At 39.8% G+C, this 22,742-nt stretch overlaps 2 protein-coding genes across 2 annotated transcripts; one reads left to right on the top strand and one right to left on the bottom strand.

Annotated features, from left to right (window-relative positions):
- Positions 1 to 1,933: 1,933 nt before the first annotated feature.
- Positions 1,934 to 8,992, bottom strand: dlst (dihydrolipoamide S-succinyltransferase). The gene is made up of 15 exons (XM_030719265.1): positions 8,837 to 8,992; positions 7,999 to 8,032; positions 7,873 to 7,915; positions 7,579 to 7,640; positions 7,207 to 7,281; positions 7,069 to 7,124; positions 6,672 to 6,780; positions 6,411 to 6,581; positions 6,185 to 6,270; positions 5,996 to 6,093; positions 3,953 to 4,083; positions 3,473 to 3,546; positions 3,301 to 3,384; positions 3,016 to 3,183; positions 1,934 to 2,564 (listed from the first exon to the last, which is right to left on the bottom strand). The coding sequence occupies exons 1-15, from the start codon at positions 8,897 to 8,899 to the stop codon at positions 2,430 to 2,432; spliced, it is 1,389 nt and encodes a 462-aa protein (XP_030575125.1). The 5' UTR covers positions 8,900 to 8,992; the 3' UTR covers positions 1,934 to 2,429.
- Positions 8,993 to 12,509: 3,517 nt separating this feature from the next.
- Positions 12,510 to 20,958, top strand: prox2 (prospero homeobox 2). Its single transcript, XM_030719446.1, has 5 exons — positions 12,510 to 12,547; positions 13,935 to 15,543; positions 17,260 to 17,367; positions 18,719 to 18,913; positions 20,547 to 20,958. Exons 2-5 carry the CDS (start codon positions 13,987 to 13,989, stop codon positions 20,712 to 20,714), a joined length of 2,028 nt encoding a protein of 675 aa, XP_030575306.1. The 5' UTR covers positions 12,510 to 12,547; positions 13,935 to 13,986; the 3' UTR covers positions 20,715 to 20,958.
- Positions 20,959 to 22,742: the final 1,784 nt, after the last annotated feature.

A 22,742-nucleotide genomic window follows, 5' to 3' on the forward strand; every position in this document is an offset into this window, starting at 1 on the left:
TTCCTGTTATAAAGCCTTTGTCATTTTGGGGTGTCATTGATAGAAAGGCTATTTGTGCTTTCAAAGACTGACATAATTTTAAGTTTCAGCTTATTCAAATCAATTTAATAGGGGCCCAAAACATAATACATGAAATACATATAATTTGAATAATTTCAAAGACAAATTCCCATATACTAACCTAGATCTCTAAAATCCTAAGTATAGTAAAACTAATCCAATACATCTAGATAGTGACACATAAGAATATAATTAAGCTATGCAGAAGAGCATCTCTGAATGGACAACATGTTGAACCTTGAAGCAGGTGGGCAACAGCAGCAGAAGACCACACTGGGTGCCACTCCTGTCAGTGAAGAACAAGAACCCGAGGCTGGAATTCACACAGGCTCATCAAAATTGGACAACAGAAGATTGGAAAAATATATCCAGGTTTGATGGGTATTGATTTCTGCTGCCACATTCTGCCTTGTGTCAACCTGAACCATTGACACAAGGCAGACACAAGGTGGTGGTGCTGTGATAATTTCGTGGCACACTTCGGGCCCCGAGGATCATTTAAACACCACAGCCTGCCTGAGTGTTGTTACAGAGCATGTCCCTTTATGACCACAGGGTACCATCTTCTTATGACTGCTTCTGTGTCACAAACTCAGAAGGGTGGTCACATCATTTGGTTTCAGTTATCCACTTTATTTGCTTTACATGAATCTTGTAGTTTTTTTTTTTTTTTTAAACTTGTTGAGCACGTAGGCTGATCTAACTTTGCGATGTTATGTTATAAACCAGGGATTTTTAACTTTAAATAGATGAGCCACATAAAGTCCAATTTGATCTCAAGTGGCTTGGAAAGGTAAAACTACTCTAAACATTTTCCTCCTCATCTTCTTCTTTCAGCCGGTGCCTTTAGGAGTCACCACAGCAGATCATCTGCCATCACCTCAGCCTGTTCCCAGCATTCTCCTCTGTCACACCAACCCTCTGCATGTCCTTCACTACATCAGTTAGTCTTCGCTGTGGTCTTTTTTCCTCCTGCCTGGCAGCTCCATCTTCAACATCCCTCCTCTGGACATGTCCAAACCATCTCAACCTCACTTCTCCAAAATGCTCAACCTGAGCTGTCCCTATGATATACTCATTTCTAATCCTGTTTCCTCCTAACAAAAATCACAAAAATAAGAACTACTTTGTAATCATCCAATTAGAAAAACACCCTCTAGAGTTCCCACTTTTTCGGTATAATTACAAGTGTACTCTGAAAACAGTCACATTTAATGAACCATCAACTTACAAAACAGATTAATAGCCTGAGATGTCTTAAGAAAAATAACAGCAATTACACAATGTCCCTTTTTCCCCCCACATTCACGCAGCCTGCTGTCATTACAAAAGAACATTACTGTCATAAATCAAAGCAGCGTGCCAGCATGGCGCTTTGCCTCACAGAGCTCTGTGTGCTATGGTAGGTCATGGGTAATTTGAAAGTAAGACAACTGCAAAGCTAATAATCCTTCAGACATCTGGCTCTGATGAAATTTATATTTCTGACCAAAACTCACATGAAACCGTCTGTTAAGCACTTCCAACACTGTTTTCTGGTGTAAATCACAGTGGACAGTCCAAAAATGTTGCTCTCTCTCGCTGCAATTTTTTAAACAAAACCATCCAGTGAGTTGGATTATTTCCTATAGCATGCCATACAGCACCAGTCAACAGTTCACACACACAGCTGAGTGTGTGTAAAATTTTGACTGGTACTGTATATGACACTCATGTTGCAAACCAACATATCCATCACTCATTTGAAACACGTCAATAAGCCGTTTTCTAAGCCATCTACGTCTTTGGGTTAATCCTGAAAGCATAAAAAACACCCAGACAAGGATTATAGTTGAGTAATTCAGCTTTTATTGTTTAAAATGTTCTTTTTTTCTTCTTAAATAGTTTTTCTTACACAGCAAAAAGCTTCCTTTTATTCTGAGAACAGGTGGCATAAGTTCTCTGAGGACTTCATCACTTTGGAGATTTTAGAACAGTGTTCTCTTGGTTTCTAGCCCAATATGTGCTCTTTGTTCTCTCAACTAAAACAATAAAATTATTCTATGGAGTTTTACCTGTGTTTGCCATTCATCTCACAATAAGTGGAAAATTTTTCAGTCCTATGTAGAAAATGACATATGGCGCACGTGAGTATGAGAATTTCTTTTCTTTTGATCTGTAGACCAGCACCAGAAACCCCAGACCCCAACAAGTTTCCACAGCAGCACCAAACCCTTTATCACTGCTAACCTTGCAAATGTCTTTTGCACAACCCAAGTGTTATCTTTTTCTTGTAGTTAACCAATACAACAACACATTAACTGTAGTTACGGTAATGTTCACCAGGTGAGTACAGCTGCTGTTTGCGTGGACCTGGAGTTCACAAAGGTTTACATGTCAAGGAGCAGCACCCTGGGGTCCTCCACCACTGACTTGATCTTGCGCAGGAAAGTGACGGCCTCTCTTCCATCAATCAGACGATGATCGTATGTCAGGGCAACATACATCATGGGACGGATTTCCACCTAGACCAGACAATAAAGAGAGTCGAGGCTTAATTTACCTGATAGTATTTATCCTCAAAGTTTATTTTAATAAAGAAAATTATAAAAAGACATTGTTATGATGCTACACCTGTATTGTTGGGAGTCAAGTACCAACAACTGTTTCAGATTTGATGCACAGTTAACCAATCTTCACATCATCAAGCATATATTCAGAAGAAAACTATACAATTTAAAAAAGAAGCTATAGTGACTCTGTTCTCCATATAGCATATTAATGTGGGATTTGTGCTTAATAGTTTAAATGTCATGCAAGTGCATTCTAGTGCGATACCTGCACCTGATTCATAAATGATAAACCAAGCTGCAGTTTGCAAAAGGAGATTCATCAAACCAAGCACATTTTCATCAAATAGTGATTCTGTCATGCACAATCCTTTAGAATAATAAGAATAATAATGAGAACACAAACCTTTCCACCCACTGCAACAGGTCTGTCAAAGATGCCATGCATGCCTAATATAGCAGATTGTGGTGGGTTGATTATAGGTGTGCCAAACAGGGACCCAAACACACCACCATTGCTGATGGTGAAGGTCCCTCCATCCATGTCCTCGACAGCCAGCTCATTCTTACGGGCCTACGAAATTTAAATAATGAAGAAATCCAAAGATAAGAACCCTTTAACAACCAGGGCAAAACAACAACAAAAAGAAAAACAGAACTATGACAAATTTCAAATGTCTCATAATCTTACCTTTTCTCCCAGTAAATTGATGGCCTTCTCGATATCAGCAAAGTTCATTCCCTCTACATTTCTTATTACAGGAACCACCAAACCCTGAGAAAAAAAGTCACATGTGTCAGATTTCGGAAAAGAGCCATCAAGCATTTACACCGAGCCCAACCATAAAATTCACTTGTCCTACCTTTGGTGTAGCCACAGCCACACTGATATCAACATAGTCCCTGTACACGATCTCTTTGGTTGTGTCATCAATTACTGGAAACAGAACAAAAAGATTGTATCAATAAAAATCTGTAGGCAGGTTTAAATTATGAATTACCACTAACGCATACAACCAAAAGTTCCTCTTCTTATGTACCATTTTCGTTTACATGCAAGCAAAAAAAAAACATGGCAAGAGAAACCCACAGACAATTATATATAGGGCAGAAATACAGACCACCCGTGCTTCACTGCGGTCCATCTAAATAGGTCAGGGTGGTCTAAGAGCAGTAAATAAGTTAGGGTTGGTTTTGTGGTCAGGCAATGAAAGATACTGAAACTTAAATCTTTTTCTTCACCACATACACTTGCCATGACTTGATACCAAACATGCAAAAGCAGTGGTGTGAAACTGACACCACCAAGTAAGGCTTCTCATTCTTTTGAGGTTGATATATACCGGCATTAACAGCAGGTTGGTCACCCAGAGCGTAGGCAGCAGCCTTCACAAATGCAGACATGAAGCCCAACTTGATGTTATGCTTTTTCAGGAAAGCATCTTTGTGAGTCTTCCTCATCTCTGTGATGTTGCTGCAGGAAAACAAAAAGATGTATAATTAACTAAAAATTTGGGATGAAGTGGAGATCGAGCCTGGAGACACTGGATTTGAAGGAAGTCAATAGAGCAGGAAATTCTTAGTAGATCAGTCTAACAAGATCTGGACATTTGAATACACATTCACACAAAACTAAAGAAAAGATGCGCTCAAAGAAAGATGTTCACATGGCCATTTATATGTTCTACTTAGAGATCATTTCTATGGCAGCTAAATCCTTCAATATACTTGACTGTTTTTTTTTTTTTTAAGTTATTTAATGGTTTTCTGAAGATTTAAATGGTGCTTCAGAGCAGAGACACCATGGCTCGTGCTAGTAAGGCATACTAAAGCTACAGATGGTCTTGGTGAGTAATTTACCAGGTGATTAAACAGAAGAAGAAAAAAAAGACTTGCTGACTTGTCTAAAGGTAAGTAAACATTCAGAAAATTATCAAAATCGAGCACATTTAAAGGGACGAGGTTCAACACTGAATTTACAATTTTTGCGAAAGAACTTAGAAGCCACTTAAAACTATAATTATTTTATAAAGAATATCATTTTAATTCATTTTAATATTTAGTTTGGCTCACGTTAGCAGTGATAGCACCAAGAGCCTTATGTCTCTGCAGGATAACGTCCGCGTGTCTGTGCAGAACACGTTTAAGGGTTCCTCCTGTTGAGTGTTTACATCCCATTTAACTCTTACAGAGCGTTCCTTTACTAGATCAAAATACTGCAGAACCACTCCAGTTAGAAGGCCGTTACTGGTCTGTCTACAATTTCCTGTCACAGAGAGAGACAGGGCTGTGGCAGGTAGCTACATAACATTTTCGAAGCAACAGCTAACCATCTTTGAGCTTTAATAAAATACGAAATACACTTGTTGGATAAACCAACAATTAGCTCTTGTGCTACTTTTTTAAGACAGTTTTTAAATACTGTAACCACAGTGTTTTTTGAAGATTAACATATCGCTTTTTGATGGCTATAAAAGAATGTTGGTGGAGATAGTAGTGAAAAAAAAAGCTTTTGGCCTGCTAATTGTTTCACTACTGGTCATTTTTCCTCTTGTATCTCTCTTTTAATTGTTTGTTTTCCTGTATCTAACCCTGTTGAAGCTCTAGGGTTTCTCCGCTAACATAATTAGCCCCTCCCAAGACACAGACTCTCCGAGAAAGGAGAGAAGAAGCGATAAAAATCTTCACTTTCTAGGGCCTGTAAATCTTATTGGGCTGTCATAAAAGCCCATATCGGTTGAGGCAGCTCTTCCACTCAGAGCGCAGGTCTCTGTGGGCCCCTGCAGATGCTCCAGCCTCCTGTTCTGACTAGCTCCTTCGGCTCCAGATGAGCCCTAGCCTGGGAAGTCTTCCTCCAGACCGTCGATGTCAATCTAATTAGGATACATAGAAAACCCTGAATAGCTGAAAGCTGACACCACACATTTGTGGGGAAAAGAAATCCTCAAAGTGTCCTCTTCAGCACAGGGGGCAAGTGCAGACAATAACATTTCCTTGTAAATTAATAAAACCTGTTTTAACAATTCTTATCTTTGTTTTAGATGGAATTATGACCAAATATTTACATTCCAGTGTTTAAAAGGATATTGGGTTTCAAAAAGCTTTTCCTATTGGGCAGATTCCAATCTATAACCATTTGTGAAAGTGTTGCTTTGGCTTTTAACACTGATACAGTATGTATACGACATACAAAATACCACAAACAAATGCATGCTTACACATATATAAATATTTAGACAGAGTTGGGCTCATAAACTCTATAAAGTCTATCCTTTTTCCTTAAGATGTTCAATTTACGTGTGTTCACATAACAAGGAACATTTCATACTGACTATCTAAAATAGTACAGAGGGTTTAATAAGGTCAGTTAATTTAGAATTTCCTACCTCATGTCGACCTCATTAAATGTAGTCAACATAGCGCAGGTGTTTTGGGCTTCCTTCAGTCTCTGGGCAATTCTCAGCCTCATGCGGTTCATCTTAACCTAAAAAAACACGCACACACAGAATTATTACTCAAATTAAACAAATCTGAAAGTTATCATATACACCTAAATGTCATGCTATGCACTTCACCCTGCTTTCCGTCCTGGCTGCTTTGGCCCCTCCCTCTGCTTGTGCAACTGGTGCAGTTGGAGCAGCAGTGGGCTTGATGGCTGAAACTGTGAGAATTGATGAGGCAAAAGGACGTCAGTATCTTTACAACTGCTGAACGTTTTGGCCTAAACTGGAGGTCAAGAACGCAGCTGTCAAGCAGAACAGTTCTCACATGACACAGGCCGTCTGTCTGATGACAACTAACCTGGTTTGCTGTCCATAGCATGTGCTGGCACAGGTGGCACAGGGGGCATGGCTGTGGGAATGGGGCCCACAGCTGAAGGGGGAGGGGGTGGAGGGACAGCAGAAGGTGGCGGAGGAGCTGCAGCAGCTGGAGCTTCGGTTTTTGGAGTCTCTGCGGCTTTAGAAGCACCAGCTAAAAGATCGAGATATGAACAGTTGTGACAGCCAAGTCTTAAGAGTGTGTTTAATCCTGTGTTTTCATAAAAAATTTAGTTCTACAGACCTCCTTTTCTAAGCTTAAAAAGTGGAGTTCCTCCTTCAACCTTCCCTCCATCTGGGACTAAAAGCTCTTCAATCACCCCAGAAGCTGGAGAGGGAACCTGCACTGATGTCTAATAAGCATGGGAAAGCAGTAACAATTAAAAAATAAAGCTCATAAGTTTAAAACAAAAATATACAAAGTTCCAGGATATTTAACAGAATGTGACCTGGCATGTGCCAAACATATGTAATGAAGAGCAAAAATACTGAAAAACACAATTTCACCTTTTGATATGATTTTATAATTTCGTATTGTAGCGGGAAGAACAAAACAGATTTTGGGATAGGATATTTTCCCAAAGCCCAACAATCACCAGAAATAAACACATTGAATCATTTTAATATTTACTTAGTTTTACCTTATCTGTCTCAATTTCACACACCACCTCATCCTCAGAGACAGTGTCTCCAACAGCTGTAAGGAGAACAAGTTTTAGCATCCATGTGGTGTCTATAGCAGAAACAACTAGTTTATGTTTAGCAATTAAAACCGTTACCTTTCTCCCACCTCACATCCCCCTCTGTGACAGATTCCGCAAATGCAGGGGTGTTAACTGTGACAACTTCATCTCCTGTGGGATAAAGACAAGTAAAAGGAAATTCATTTCTTTAATGCGTGAAAGTGAATTAGTGGGGAAAAAAAAAAAAAACCATTACAAAACGCTAATACTGAGGCACCGGCTCAGCTCACTGGGTTGAGCAGGCAACCCATATACTGTAAAGCTAATGCAGAGCCCCAGGTTCAAATCTGCCCTGAGGCTATTTACTGCACGTCTTCCCCTGTTCTCTCTCCCCAGCTCTTCTGTCCACTGTCCTGACACAATAAAGCCCCCCCCTCCCAAAAAAAGCCCCAACACGTTAATACTTACTGTAGGCTACAGATGTTCTGAAGTACTGGATTTGGAAGACACTGGATCGGGGATTGTGTTTTCTAAATTTAAAAGAGGGGAGAAAAAAATGAGACAAGAAACCTATGCATTCTGAAGTGTACACTTTTTTATTGAATCATTTATATAGGGAAGAGACACTGATAATTGGAAAACATGTTTATATCAAACTTTGCCAGCTAATACAGCTTTATACTCTCCAATAACACATAACTCATTCATTACATATCTGATATTGAGGACCCAGGCTCTAGTTTAGGGAGTTTATGCACTTACACATTGTTGTGGCTGATGATGACAGAGTTGGTAGCTGATAGAGCTGTCAGACGAATGACAAGACAACCATGTAAATAACTTCTCTAGAGAATGAGAAGAACAGGTCTGAACAGTAATAATGTATACCTGCCGCAGCTCGACGAGCCAACACATTATTCCCCTGTGAAAAGACGCAGTCAAGGATTACAAAACAGCTGCAACCTTTGCAATGCTTTAACTATTTAATCACAATCACAAACATGCACTCATAAAAATATTAACTCTGATATCAAGTTAAATAGTAGCCACAGTTGTGACTCCACATAAATTATTTTTGAAGAATGCTGATGGTCAAAAGTCACGTCCACACCCCAGACGTAACATGACCTTTGACATGATCAATAACATGATCTGGCAGACAGCTGGACCGAGTGTTCAGCATGAGGACTCTTGGCTATATTAACGCTTGACTACCCGTTTGTAATTGCATTAAGAACCCGACAATCTAGACTAACTGCAACTGTCTTGACTCAGTTTCTAACAGAGCCAAAGACTTTTCGATTTCTGTAATATACCACTACATTGTAATATACCACTACATGACCTCGTCAAAATGACAGCTAGCCAACTTATCCGTACACTTAGCTTTGAATGGCTAGCATGTTCTAGGAAGCCAGCTAAATATTATTATAACATGATTTTACTTGAATACGGATCAACTACACTCTGCTTAAACCACAGGCTTCCAACACGCATGTCAAAAGGCGAAATCAAGCATATCCAGGAGGCACGGTTTTAAACTTTACGCTGCAGCAGGTACTTGTAGACGAAGTGTCATACTGTCCTTGGCTTACAATGTTACGGCCTCTCCGTGGCCTACAGCAACTAGCCGGCTAATGCTAATGTTAGCTCTGATAGAGCTGAACGGAAAGAGGCTGCAGTTTTCTTGCGAACGGCAACGACATTTTATTAGGTTGCTGCCTACCTGGCGGATGGCAGAGAGGGAGCGGCCAAAATTCCTGGTGAGACACCGGGAATGGGAAAACATGGTATCTGTGTGACAGCAACCCGTCAGCGGAAGGGAAACTCCGGTCACACAGACCCGCTAAGCTAGGCACGCGCAACAATTGAGGAAGTACTGTGGGATAAACCAACTGCTCCCGCTGGAGGGGGGGAGAGGGTAGAGGAGTCCATACTGCTGAAGGGGGGAACAGGAGAGTCCACACTGCTATCCTCTCGGAGCCTCTGCTCCCCAGACTGTGTACGCACAGCTCACTGTGAATACACCGTCAGCCAAACCCGCAGACAGCCAACAAGTAACAGCGTAAACGCGGAAATAATAGTATAGATCTAAATAGAATAAGGTAAGGTACAGACAACTTAGGCTGCATTTCCAATTGACAAAGCATATCTTTTTAGGCTTTTTTTTTTTTTTAAACACGAGAAGATAGATGGGGATTGTTTAATTACATTTTTTAGTTTCTAGTTAACATATTATCATATTGAACTTTTGGATTTAGATAGATTAGATAGATAGATTCAACTTTATTCTTATTGCTCAGTACAAGTACAAATGTAGTAATTTATTTAGTAAATAAAAAAATAAAGAATTAAGATGTCGAGGCTTATGTTGATTTATAAAGGCCTGCATCATGTGTGACATGCATTTCACACAGTTTAGTTTTAATTAGCTAATAATGACCAAAATAATTTATAATAACAGTATTACTACAATATGTTTAAAAGTTGAAATAAGAGTAAGAATTTGATGCCCATCAGTCAAATGAATTTCTAGTTATTGTGTGTGTCACCTCTGGCATATAAAATACTCCTAAAATGTGAGAGTAGGTAGTTGCAGTGAGACAGTATGTAACTGTACAAAAATAATGACATGTACAAAATTGTCATGAGATCAATATTGAATTTTTTAACTGCCATGTTTATCACTGAACTGCAGTATAGCACTACACCCCTACTGGGTGTCTGAAATTAACACATTAAGAGTATAAAGTTATGTAATTATTGGATCATAGTAACTACTGGGGTTGACATTTAGGGCCCTGATGTCAGTGTCACATCAAGAACGTTTGTATCTCTATCTGAACAGGATTTCATATAATTTATGGCTGTATATAGGTTTTCTGCTATGTTGCTTCATATGCAGCCATCAGATATGTATAATAATTGATGCAATTGTGTCATTTAGGGGAAAAATGTCATTCAAATTATCTTTTTTATTCCAAACAAAGTTGATTAAATTAGATTACAACTATTCGGTAACATTACACTTTCTGCACATACAACTTGTCTTATTCTTAGAAATTTTTTTTCCATTCTTCACCTGCTGTCTAGTGCCCTACTACACCACTTCCTGCCCAGAGATTTCTTCTAAAATGAGACAACCTAGAATTTTACACACCTACACATGATGAAAAATCATCTAGTCCTGAGCAGGTCTTAAAATGAGGTAAATACAACCTCGGATGAACAAGAAAACATGTCTTATTAGACTGTGTCATTATTTATTTTACAGGAAGTTAAACCAAAATGCAGAAGCAGTGTGTGAAAGGCTAAGCACACCCTTACAGCTTCTATAGGAATTATGAGGGTAAGTAGCAGCCAGGTGCTGCTAATCAAATGCACTTGATTAACTGATCATCAGCAAGTGTGAGCATCTCTATAAAAGCAGCAGTTTGGGCAGGTTGCAGGTCTTAAGCGTTCTGGTGTGTTAACACAATGCCAAGGGAGAAAGACATCAGGCATTATCTTAGAGCAAGTGTTGCTGCCCATCAATCTGGGAAGAGTTTTAAGGCCATTTCCAAGCAATTTACAGTTCATCATTCTACAGTGAGAATGATTATTCACAAGTGCAAAATATTCAAAACAAACTTTCCGGAAGTGGATGTCCCAGCAAATTCACCCCAAGGTCAGACTGTTTGTAAGAGTTGGCAGTAGAAAAGGTCTTCTCTTTAAAAAGAACATGGCAGTTTGACTTTGGTTTGCAAAGTTGCATCTGAACAGAGCACAGGATTTCTGGAACAATGTCCTTTGGACAGACAAGACCAAAATGGAGATGTTTGGCCATAATGCACAGCACCATGCTTGGCAAAAACCAAATATCTGTTTGTGCATATCAGCACAAACACCTTATCCTGTCAGCACGGTGGTGGAAGGGTGATGAGGACCTCGACACCTTGCAGTCATTGAGTTGACCATGAACTCCTCTGTATATCAAAGTTATCTAGAGCCAAATGTGAGGCCGTCTGTCTGACAGCTAAAGCTTGGCTGACACTGGATCATGGAACAGGACAATGATTCCAAGCACAGCATTTTTAACACCTGCTAAGGACCAGATATTATTTTCATCATGTCCTGATATTTTAGAATTGTAAGAGGCTGTACCTTTACCATGACTGCATGTTCTATGGTCACACACAGTTTATATACCATGTCTTGCCTGATCCTGTCAATACAATACATAGAAGCTTAAAGTGGATACATATATGAGAAAATGAAAAACATCTCCCCATTTAAGCAGCACTGATTCTTCAAACCTAACTTGAGCCACATCAAAGGCCCCCTTACTCTGCTAAAAGAATTTCCCTGCAGAGTCATCTCCCTGTCCTTTCTTCAGTTTCACTGTTTTAGAGCTCATCAGGTAAATGTAGACTTTGAAAAAGAGAAACTCCTGATTAATTCTTGATATTAAACTTGCCACAACCTGCACCCCATTTAAACATTATGATGAATTAAACAATTTTAAAGAAAAGGATGGGGGTGTTGAAATCTTCTGAAACTTGATAAACCAGCTTAAGTGCTTTCATTACATAGTATTAATAAACAGAATTTTAGTTGCCAGTACCAAACAGTGTTTTTTTTTAGTAATTGTTAAGGTGTAAATATTAATGAACTTAAATTAACATTGGGCTGTGTATCATCATCATCATCTGATTAGCTGTGATGCTTAGACCTGCTCTGCTATGGGTAATGCATGAGTACTGTAAACAATGAATTCTGCTGGACAAACAATATCAGCAATGACAGCATTTCTAAATGATCTAAAGGTTCTTTTTCTGCATTATGTTCTGTAATGAAAAAAAAAAAAGGTTTATATCAGTGCAAATGGGGACAACATTTAAAGTATACTGACCTGTGATTGGCCAATAATGGCCCCTTATATCATCGAGCTTTATTGCATGTATGAATCAACCATAGCATCACTTTAGCAAACTGTAAGTGTGGCATTATCACAATAACATAACATCACCCACAAATATTAAAATATCCTCTAAAAAAAGTAAAAGGCTGTTCCCAAAAATGTAAACAAATTAAATATGTTGGACAGTGTACAGAGATCATGCAAAATTAAGTTCTACCCAGAGGGCCTCACTGCTTTTGAACTTCAAAAAATATGTTTTGTCAAATCCACCATCCAGTACTTTTAATATATAAAGCACAAGGCATTAGGAAAAATAAAAACTACAAAACATCACCGCTGTAGTTCTTCTTTGATAGGACCCTTTTTAAATTTTTTTTTTTTTTTTTTTTGAGTGAGATTGACTGGCCTGTCTTTGCTTTCATGTGGCCACGCCCCAGCTCAGTTTGACTCTCATCGCTTCGACTCTCCTCCACTCTCGCTACCCAACTCACAGTCTGCGCAGGCCATCAGCTCGACAGCAGCGACGCAGCGCAACAGGTAAGGTCCCATCACTGCCGCTCACTCTGTCTGCGAACCGGGCTTTAGCTGCAGACCCGTAGAAGTGTGAAAATGTCTGCCTGCAGCTCACTTTGTTTCAAAAGTCAATAGTTCATTTTTTTTTCCCGTGAAATAGATCTTAATAATAATCACACACTCATAGTACAGCTAATAAATGTATGTTTGGCTTAACTGAAGGTCTTGATCGACTAATTAAGTATTTATTTATTGTTTAGAGAATCTTTCCTGTTTCATAAATGTTCTCTTGTGGGTGTTACAGATAAAGCCGTCTGTACCCTAACCTATTATAGATTTATCTAGATTAAATTTAACATTTGAAAATTAATTTCAACTGCAAAACGCACGTTCTATTTTCACGCAGTACGCATCAGCGAAATCAGCATTTGCCCACAAAGCATTTGGTCTGCGGCCACATATATTGCAGAAAGTGTAAAAACTGTAATGAGTAAATGCTGAAATTACTCCCAGACTTTGTTTTGTGTGTAAATGAAGTCTTTTCTTTCTTTTTGCCACATTGTGCTGAACACTTTCTTCATATGAAAAGCAAGAAACACACACAAGTTGTACATATAAAGTTCAACCCGCTCTCTTTCAAAACCATCAATGCGGCTTCTATGCATGTTAGTATTTTTTTTTTATTATTTTGAGTAATTTGTGCTTTAGCACAAAGCATTTTATAACATTAACTGCATGTGAATAAAGGCAGTGATCATCAGTGCGCCTGTTTTCATGCGCATCGATGATCTTTGTTAGTTCGTAGGATGAAATTGTGATGAAATTTTCATAGTTTCTCCTGTGAGTAACGTATAGATGAGGCTCTTTGTTTTGCATAGTCCTTTGCTCGTGACCTGAATATAACCCTTCATTGTTATATCACAGTTCTTTTTAACCTTTATGCCAACCATTATCAGAACCAAAAACGGAAAGGGTATAAAAGAATATGCGCCCTTATGTACGCTCAGCATTTATGAATTTGTTTTTCTTGTTTTTCTGTTAGAGTAAAAGGAACATTTTTAATTTCAAGTTTTAGACAAAATTACAGCATTGCATGTTGCACACTTTGCATTTATATACTTTCTTCACAAATTAATATACTCTTTTATCTGCTATTGAAAACCTGAATAGGAAAATAACTGTCATAACTCCACAACATTACTAGGAATGTTTATTTTCCCACTGTCTAGCAAATAGGTGTTTCGTAAGCATTTTTTAGAAACATGTAAGATAGTATAAACAGGCACATATGGGATTTAATTTAATTAATTAAATTTGAATAATAAAGAGATATAAATGTTTTTATGATTTGAAAATAACAGATTTTTATTATTTCTTATCTGAACTATGCTCTGAATTTCTGTCTTTTCAGATTCTTGTATATCACGTATCTTGTTCAGCAGTGTGTAGTGTAAAGCCCTGCAATGACCATGAACCTCAGTCTTCCTGAGCAAAGCATGCACAGCTCCAGTGAAGGCTGCCTAGACGATGACAAACCTGATGTCATGCTGCCGTGCTTCCACAGAAGCATGTATGATGAGCCTCTGGCCTCATACTCAAACGGATCCATCATTTCTCAACTCCTCCGCAAGACAATCCACAACAAGAGGGCACTAGATGAATGCCCTTTCTACCTCTCCAGCTCCACTGCTGCTGACTGCGGCCAGGAGGACCAGAGCAGTGTCTCCTCAAAGGACAGCACAGTCGAAGCTGCATCCCCCAGTGGTCACGCCCCTACGGGAGGCAGCCCAGATGGAGAGCATTCTATGTCTGATCATCTGCAGGCCAAGAGAGCCAGAGTGGAGAACATTATCAGAGTCATGGTTGGGTCTCCCAACAGCAGGCAGCATGGAGACAGTGAGAGGTCTGAATCGGATGGAAGAGACACCAGAGAGGCCAGAGAAGCATACAGGGAGAACAAACGTAAGCAGAGGTTGCCTCAGCATCAGGAACACAGTGCTGCGGGGCAGGTGAGCAGAAAACCTGGAAGCAGCAATAGTGATAACTGCAACACCAAGGATGAGGAGTGCCACAAGTTGAAAGAACAGCTCCACAGCATGCAGCGGCTCCTGCGTCAGCTCCAGGAAAAGTTCCTTCAGGTTTACAACCAGGAAGAACCTGAATATGACAGAGATGAAGCAGAAGCTGGTGTTGAGCGTGACATCCTGGGAGAAAGAGCAGAGTCGCATTACATGAGCGCTGAAGATGATTTTGAGAGGAAAAATAACAGGGTGGCTGCAGAGTGTAAGGACCGAATGAAAGTTGCTGATTACCTGATACAACAAAGAGAAAGTCAGAATATACAGGAAACTCTGAAGCAGGAGCTCACCAGGGCTGTTAATGATTGTGTGGACAGGGTATTCAAGAATGTGTCCTCCAAAGGCCTGGACCTGTCCCCTCAGCAGCATATTTGCTCATCACCAGAGATGCAAATTAGCACAGGTGCAGAGAGGAAGAGCCAGCAAGCCAGCTCTGCCCTTGACCAATCCCAGGCTGAGGGAGCTGGAATAAAATCTCGGTCATTAGAGTACTATGAAAGTGCTGAGGCTCATAGCCCACAGGACCAGACCGAGGCGCTGTCACTGGTAGTGCGGAAGCCTGCGGTGCCACCTATGAGTTCAGCCACTCCCACAGTGAAGAGGCCCTACCCTGTGCACCAGCCACCCTTTCAGTTCAGTTACAGCACCCCTCTGCATGACAGCCACATCCTCGAGCACCTTCTCAAGTACGGGCCCCATTCCAACTTTGGGGGTCTCCCTTGCCTGCCCCCATCAATGGACAGAACCTCCCCAGACTCGGTCGACCTGCCCTGGGACACCATTGCAATGAGATCCAAGGTCACATCCAGCCACCTCGGCCATCACCCTCGTCCTTCCTCCCTGGGGGGGGTGACAGTCGACAATCTGTGTCTCCCTCACGTCAAGATCGAGTGCGGTGAACTGCAGAGCATGGCTGAAAGAAACCCGTATATGTCTCTAAACATATCCTTTCACTTGATAACAGCTGAGTCAGAGTGCTTTTTGTGTTTTCTTCATTCGGGATAAATAACTCAGAATGTCATCTGTAGCTATAATCATAATCACTATTAATAATATAATAGTATGTTAGCAGTTCATTTTTAACAAATGTAGGTTTAAAGTATAGTCATATAAAATATATTTCTGTGAAAACTTGAATCTTACAGAGCAGATTGTGTTTGATAATTTCCTATAAAGACCACATTTACCTTTTCTTTTATACAAACTCCACATATTTCAGCTCTCCCATCTGAACAATGGTCGGCTGAGGCTCATTGCAGCATGAGCAGTTCCAGTAACAAACTTCAAGGAGAATTTTTTCTTTGATCTCACTAACCCCATAGAAAATTATAGCATCTTCTTTAATCTGAGCAGAGTAATGACTTTAAGTCTAGAAAAAGACAAATAAAAAGGAATACAAGGCTTTGATAAGAATTGCCAGGAACAAAAGCCAATTTTTCAAAGGCAGAGAAAGCATCGGTTTCTGTTTCAGGAAGCGTGGTTTTTTCAGACTTGAAAAGGTGCAGGATCTATTTCTCCATCATCAGAGTGATAGGGGTGCATCTAAAAGGTCACATCTGAGTGCTGGTGGAAACCACAAGTGCTTCCAAACCATAACACTTGAGCTCTTGTCTTGAGCATTTGTTGTTGGATACCTTTGTCAGAATGTACATGATTGAAATTGAGTGTAAGATAACAGTATTTGTACCTCATAGGAACTCAAAGAAAATCAAGTTGTTTTTTTTTCCTTAGGAAAAAAAAAGGGCTTTGTTTGAAATTTTTAAACATTTTTGCTCATCAATATCTTCAATTGATACTATTGAAATAGTAATAGTAACACCATTCTTTTCCTAAGACAACAGAGAATAATTTATTTAATACCGCTCATTAACAAAGTGTAGTTGTAAGGCGTTAGAGATGAATACTATGTGGATCCTGTCAGGAGCTGCTTTATCTTTACAGTGTAAAGAGCTCTGCTTCTCTTTGAACAATACCACATCAATCTTTTATCAAACTTCCATATTTCAAAGGTAGGATTCCCTAATAAATGTTTAGTGTGGTGACCTGATAAGGAAATATTATGACCAAAGGCGAGATGGTGGACTACAGAGGAAATGATCCAGAGCACCTTTATTGCCATGGGGGGGGGAACTTAGAGAAGAATTTCATTTATTAATTATAAATGTATTAATTAAAGGAAATGTTGTAATATTTTTACTGTTAAATTGTTTAAAGTTTGACAGAATTAAATTATTTTAAAAGATAATTTTAAATATAACATGCAACCTGAGAAGCTGTGAGAATCCATTTTCCCATTTTTGCCAGGTTTATATAGAATGAACAAACATACAGCAGCATATGCCATCTTTAAATCAGCTCAATTATATCTGAAAATCGGCTCCTTTTTTCAAAACATTTCACAACAAGCTGTCTTAACTGCCAGGCCTGAAGTGCTTCACTCTCTAATTAAAAATCCCTAATCTAATTTGCGATTCTGTTTTGCCAATAAGCACATGTTAGGGTCATTATTGACTCGCTCGTTAATGCCGAGCTGTTCTTTAGTGAAATTCAATTTAGCTGAAGATCGAGGCAACACAATACTCTGCTGTCCTATCACTTTGCGCAGGAGTGTGTGCTGCGTGCTGTTTCTCAGTTTTTTTTCTTAACATTAACGTGAACATCCAGGAGGGTCTCACCCCGAGTCATCTGAAGAAGGCGAAGCTCATGTTCTTCTACACCCGCTACCCCAGCTCCAATGTGCTGAAGACCTTCTTCCCTGATGTCAAGGTAATTTTTGTTATAAACATACATAACGCTTCTTATCTTAACATGTCAAACAATTTATAGAAGGGCTGCCCTTTGTTTAACTTCCTGGTATCTACTTGTCAGTGTGTGTTTGGGACAGAAACAATCAGCAGTGTGTTGGAGGAGAGCAACAAAAACGCAGAGGGCTTAAATAACAAAGGCACTGAGCTGCTAGTATGTCCTGGGGGGCAGAGGGAGATACAGGGGCATTCTCTCTTTTAAAAAAAGCCACTCCAGTCAGCAAATGGACTGACAAAGGACTCTGTAGGCAAGGCATTGCTATTGAGTGTCAACAGAGAGTTGGTATTAGAGACTTACGCGGTGGCAACTAGGCTGCGGTGAGCTCGTCCTAAACACAACATCCTGTGTGCTTTGGCTTTGGTCTCATGTCATCTTTTGGCCTTTTCTGTTATCTCCTTCTCTCTGTTAGCATTATTCTTTTAGCCCATATGCATCTCTGCTTCCTTCTTTTTGCCTCACGCACTCGTACCTCCTCTCTCGCTTCCTCTCAACTTTCTCTTCCATCTCCTCTCCTATCTTGTCTCTCTGAGCTAGTGCGGGCCCCATGCCTCTCTATCTGCTCTGACCCCTGGGGTCAGGGGGGAGGATGCTGTTGCTGCAGCCCTGCAAACGTCTCCTCCTTGCTTACAATCCGGTGGTGGGAAGTGGCACTGAACAAAAGAGCACCTAATCCCAGTGTCTGATTCCATCCTATCAGCCCGAGTCAATGAGAGGGAAGCTTCCTTCTGTCCTTATGCTGCCGCTTTCTCACCCACCACACCAGAGAGAAGAAGCGTCTTTGATGCCTGCCCAGCCCTTAGGCATTTTTTTTCTGTCTTTCTGGATGACAAGATAGAAAAACAGGACTAATGTCAAGACTGAGTTTAGAAATACAAAGCCCTGACAGATGTTTTTTCATCCCGGACATTGGTGGGAAAAGATTAGAGCAATTAATGTTCCGTAGAGTGACAGACCATTAGGTGGCATTTTGCCCTACAGGTACTAAATTCATTTTTTTAGTCAATAATGGAAATGGTTGCTAATGCCAAAAGATCAGACCTTTTTAATTAAAAAGCATCAAGATTTGTTATTGAATTCTGTAATTGAATTCTGAAATAATATATTCCATTTCAAGAAATCTGCATTTATTTGTCTGCTCAGCAAGGAGGACAAAGGTCAGCAACACCACGCAACAAAACACCATTTCTTAAACTGCTAGGGATTCACTGTCAATTCACGGCACAATTTCTTCTCAGTCGAGGGCCATCAGTTGCAGGGCAGTCTCTTGCTCTAAAGCGCATGAAGTCAAATAGTATTTTCTCTCCCCTTCCAGTTCAATCGCTGCATCACCTCCCAGCTGATCAAGTGGTTCAGTAACTTTAGGGAGTTCTACTACATCCAGATGGAGAAGTTTGCCCGCCAGGCCATCGTTGACGGCGTCGCTGATGTCAAAGACATCACGGTTAGCAGGGACTCAGAGCTTTTCCGGGCACTCAACATGCACTACAATAAAGCCAATGACTTTCATGTAAGTGTCACCTGTTAGTCACCCACCTTTTATTTTCCAGCTGATGTGTTTGCTTAGCAGGTATTATAGTCAGGAGTTGCTGCTCTCATGCTGTGAATATGGAAGTCTGTGTCATCAGCAGTCCCAGTTCCTGCTCATTCAAACTAAAACACAATCAGAGTTTTCAAAGTAAAGGTGTGTCAGCAGTATTTCCTAAACTTCTCAGTTTAAGGGGTTCTAAAACATTGAAGGAGTGCGGGTGCTAGGCATGAAGCAAAAAAGTATGAATCTAAATAACACATTGTTCAGTTTGTCATTTATTGGGGTCATAATGTGCTGGAATAGGCATTTCCTTGATGCTGTGGAGTTGTTTGCATAGACTTCAAGAGGATGGCGAGAAAAGACAAGAAACACTTGAAACTGTTTATTTTGCACTTTGATTTCCACGACTCATTAAGCATAAAGAATATATTTAATATATATATTTAGAGGGGTTTTTTTAACTTTTGGTTGAGATGGATGTTCCCACTTGTTTACAGATATGCTAAGCTAAGCTACCCAGCTGTTGATTGCAGCCTTATATTTAGCAGACAGATAAGAGAGGAGTGTAAATCTTCTCACCGTACTCTCCACCAAAATGTGTTTTTCCCAGCATGTCAAACAATCAAAAGGGCCAGTGCTGACACATTATTTACCGCCTACAATAGTAACCATGTCAGACCTCCACCATGTGGCGGTGGTCATGTATGTCTGTGTGCTGACCTGTGTGTCATGCCGCACCTGTGGCTGGACAGCCTTTACAGCCATTATCTAAACTCCAGAGTGATGCTTTATCAAACTGTGGGAAGAGGAAGCCGCAAAATCCCACTAAAACAACTCGGGATTAGAGGACCAGTACGCCTGAGTGAGACAGAGATTGCTACTGATGCGGAATGCTGAGAAAGACGCTGTGGATTCCGAGGGAGAAGGCCGTTTGGTGGGAAAGGGATGAGACCGTTTTCTTTACCTTGGGACCAAGACATTCCTTTCCCAGGGATGCTTTTGTGTCAGGAGATGAGGGGAAAGAAAAATAACTTATGCCAACAACTGTTGTGCTAACTGGACAGTGGATGGGAAACAAGTGCTGCACGGCAGGATAGTTTTCCTCCCAGCATCCCTTGCACCCAACCTTTACTTGTTGATGTCTTTTTATGGATCCTGTCACTCCCATATTCCCTCTTAGCCGCTACAAATCTTTACTCAACCACAATTATCTTTATTGATCTAAAGGCTTATACAAGAGCAAAAGAGCTTCTTGCCATATTCCGATTGAAATTCTTAACTAAGGCTTTGTTATAGGAACCTTGACAGAGTCCCTGGGAAGAAGGCTTACCTGTAATTAGTTAAGGTTCAAGAAAACACGAAAAGCTAATCATGGAGGCCCCTAATTGAAAGTTAATTATTGCAGCATTGCACTTATTGTGTTTGTGCAGAGAACAAAGAGGGGAGCTCCCTTTCATCAGTTTGAGTGTTTGAAAAATTGCACTGCAGTTCTTAATTTTATATTTTTGACTTTGAGAAAACTGAAGACAGATGGTTTGGCACATTTCAAACTGAAGCATTTGAAATATGATTTTGACTAGATTCACTAATTCACTTTCTTTTGCTTTTCCAGGTGCCCGATAGGTTTCTTGAGGTTGCCGAAATTACCTTGCACGAGTTTTACAACGCTATTTCCGCAGCTAAAGATTCAGATCCCTCTTGGAAAAAAGCCATATACAAGGTAATCTGCAAACTGGACAGCGACGTCCCGGAGGAGTTCAAGACATCTTCCTACTTATAGGCTGAAGTGGAGAAACCGTGCAGGTGAAGGAATAGGTGATTTTTGAAATTAGTCATCTGGCAGTGCTCATATCATAATTTATTGTAGTGTGTTTTAGTGAGGTGAACTGTAGATTCAATTTGTACAAACCCATTCCCCACACAATTTTAAGAGTTATAAATCTATCATCTGAAAACAACACATAGCAATGCACTCGTGGAGTTTTGTAGTGTTCACTCATATAATCTGAGAGTTTTTGAGTTTGTAGGTGTGTAAAAAGAAAAAGGTTTAAAAATGTGTATTCATTCATAGTGTAGCCAGAGTTTGGGACTCATTCAATATGTCAGTATTAGTTTGGTTTTAAATCTATTTCTTTCATCGCTCTGCGTGTCGTCTAACTGTACATTCACCTGCTGTACCTTGCATATTGTATTATAATTATGCTGTAAACTACTAGCTTGACAGAATGCATGTGAAAATAAAGCAAGTGTTGTGTTTTTTTTATTATCATGTGTAAAGGTGTGACTCATCATGTAAAGAACAATCATTTTCAGATGTTTCAGTCACAGACATTGTATTGGATGATGATGGAAATTAAAGATGCACTAAATTATAATATAAGCTATTGTGTTGTGTGTTTTTAATTTTTTTTTAATTTTACAATTATCATTACATGAGCATATTTTAATGATTATAAGACACAAGAAGCAGCAGGTACATGCTTTATTTTGGGTTGTAAATGTTTAACTCTCCTGTGAAAACACTGTTGCCCAGTACTGAGCCCCTAAGGTGCCTCTAATCCATGTCCAACAGCCAGCTGTTAAATGTGCCCCAAACTATGCTGTTCACATTGTTCACCAGAGCCAATTCAAGTCAACTTTCTAAGGCCTGCATTCATTGTGTGGCCCGTGCGGATGCGGACAACTGCCATGTCTTAAAAACAGCCACAATGCATTCCCTCCTAATGACTAATGCCCGAGGTGACCTCATATCACAGTTGTGCCACCAAAGCAAAATTCCACAAACCCGTTGACTCTTTCTTCCAGGCATCCACTCCGAGCAAGCTGATCACAAACACACGTGCACACGCGCAAGTTTGGTGATGTCACAGAAATCACAGATGGGCTCATCTTGATGCCTAGGGCTTAATATAAACACACAGCAGCGAATTAAATGTCAAATTCAACAACCGGCTTTTTGTGTCACTGTAAATGGACATTGTCAATACTATTATTCAATATTTGCAGGTAAATTTATCACTTAAAACTTATAGCAAAATGTTGCGAAATGCATTAAAAAAAACAAATAAAAAAAAAAACAAGGTGGGCTGCACCATGCACAAGAGCCTGAAAGTAGAGGCTGAGTGTTTCTCTTCAGTGTGTGAGATTCAAATGTCAGTGCCCAAAACCAAACATTTAATTGGAAAACCTGTTAGGCACCCAAGCACCAATTACATCAGAAATGATAACATTAAGGAAATTAAAACATTAGTTGGATTGGTTGATGACAAAGACTGGAGACAATAAACCTCACTAATCTTTTAATAGACATTTCTTTTCAATTAGATCAGTCTTCTTCAGTAAATTGATTTACATTCTCAACTCAATTAAAATGCCTCTGATTGGACCAAAGTGCTTTGCTCAAATTAATTTGTTGTGTGACATTTTCTGAACAAGACTTGGTCACCTCTGAAATAATGAAAGAAAACAAAGAAAATACCTTCAGTTGTTTGACTGCCTCCGGCTGGCGAGGCTTCAACTTAAACAGGCACGATATGAAATTATGTTCTGTATTAGAGAATCTCAGATAAAACGACGCGCTTTGTAATGAAGATGAAATGGAAAGTAAAAGGCAGGGGGTGCGATCAAATTAAAAGAAAAACACTGTTTGAGTGTTTGGATTAAAACTCTTGGAAACTCTTGGTAACATGATGTTGTTTATTCAATATAAAGAAAATCAGAGCCAGTCGCCTAGTTCCTGGAGATAGATTCATCTATTCACAGAAGGGTAACAGCATCATCTAGTGATTGTCTGCTGTAACACACACAC

This window comes from Archocentrus centrarchus, chromosome 22, assembly GCF_007364275.1.
Source record: "Archocentrus centrarchus isolate MPI-CPG fArcCen1 chromosome 22, fArcCen1, whole genome shotgun sequence".
In the NCBI taxonomy this organism is placed as follows: Eukaryota; Metazoa; Chordata; class Actinopteri; order Cichliformes; family Cichlidae; genus Archocentrus; species Archocentrus centrarchus.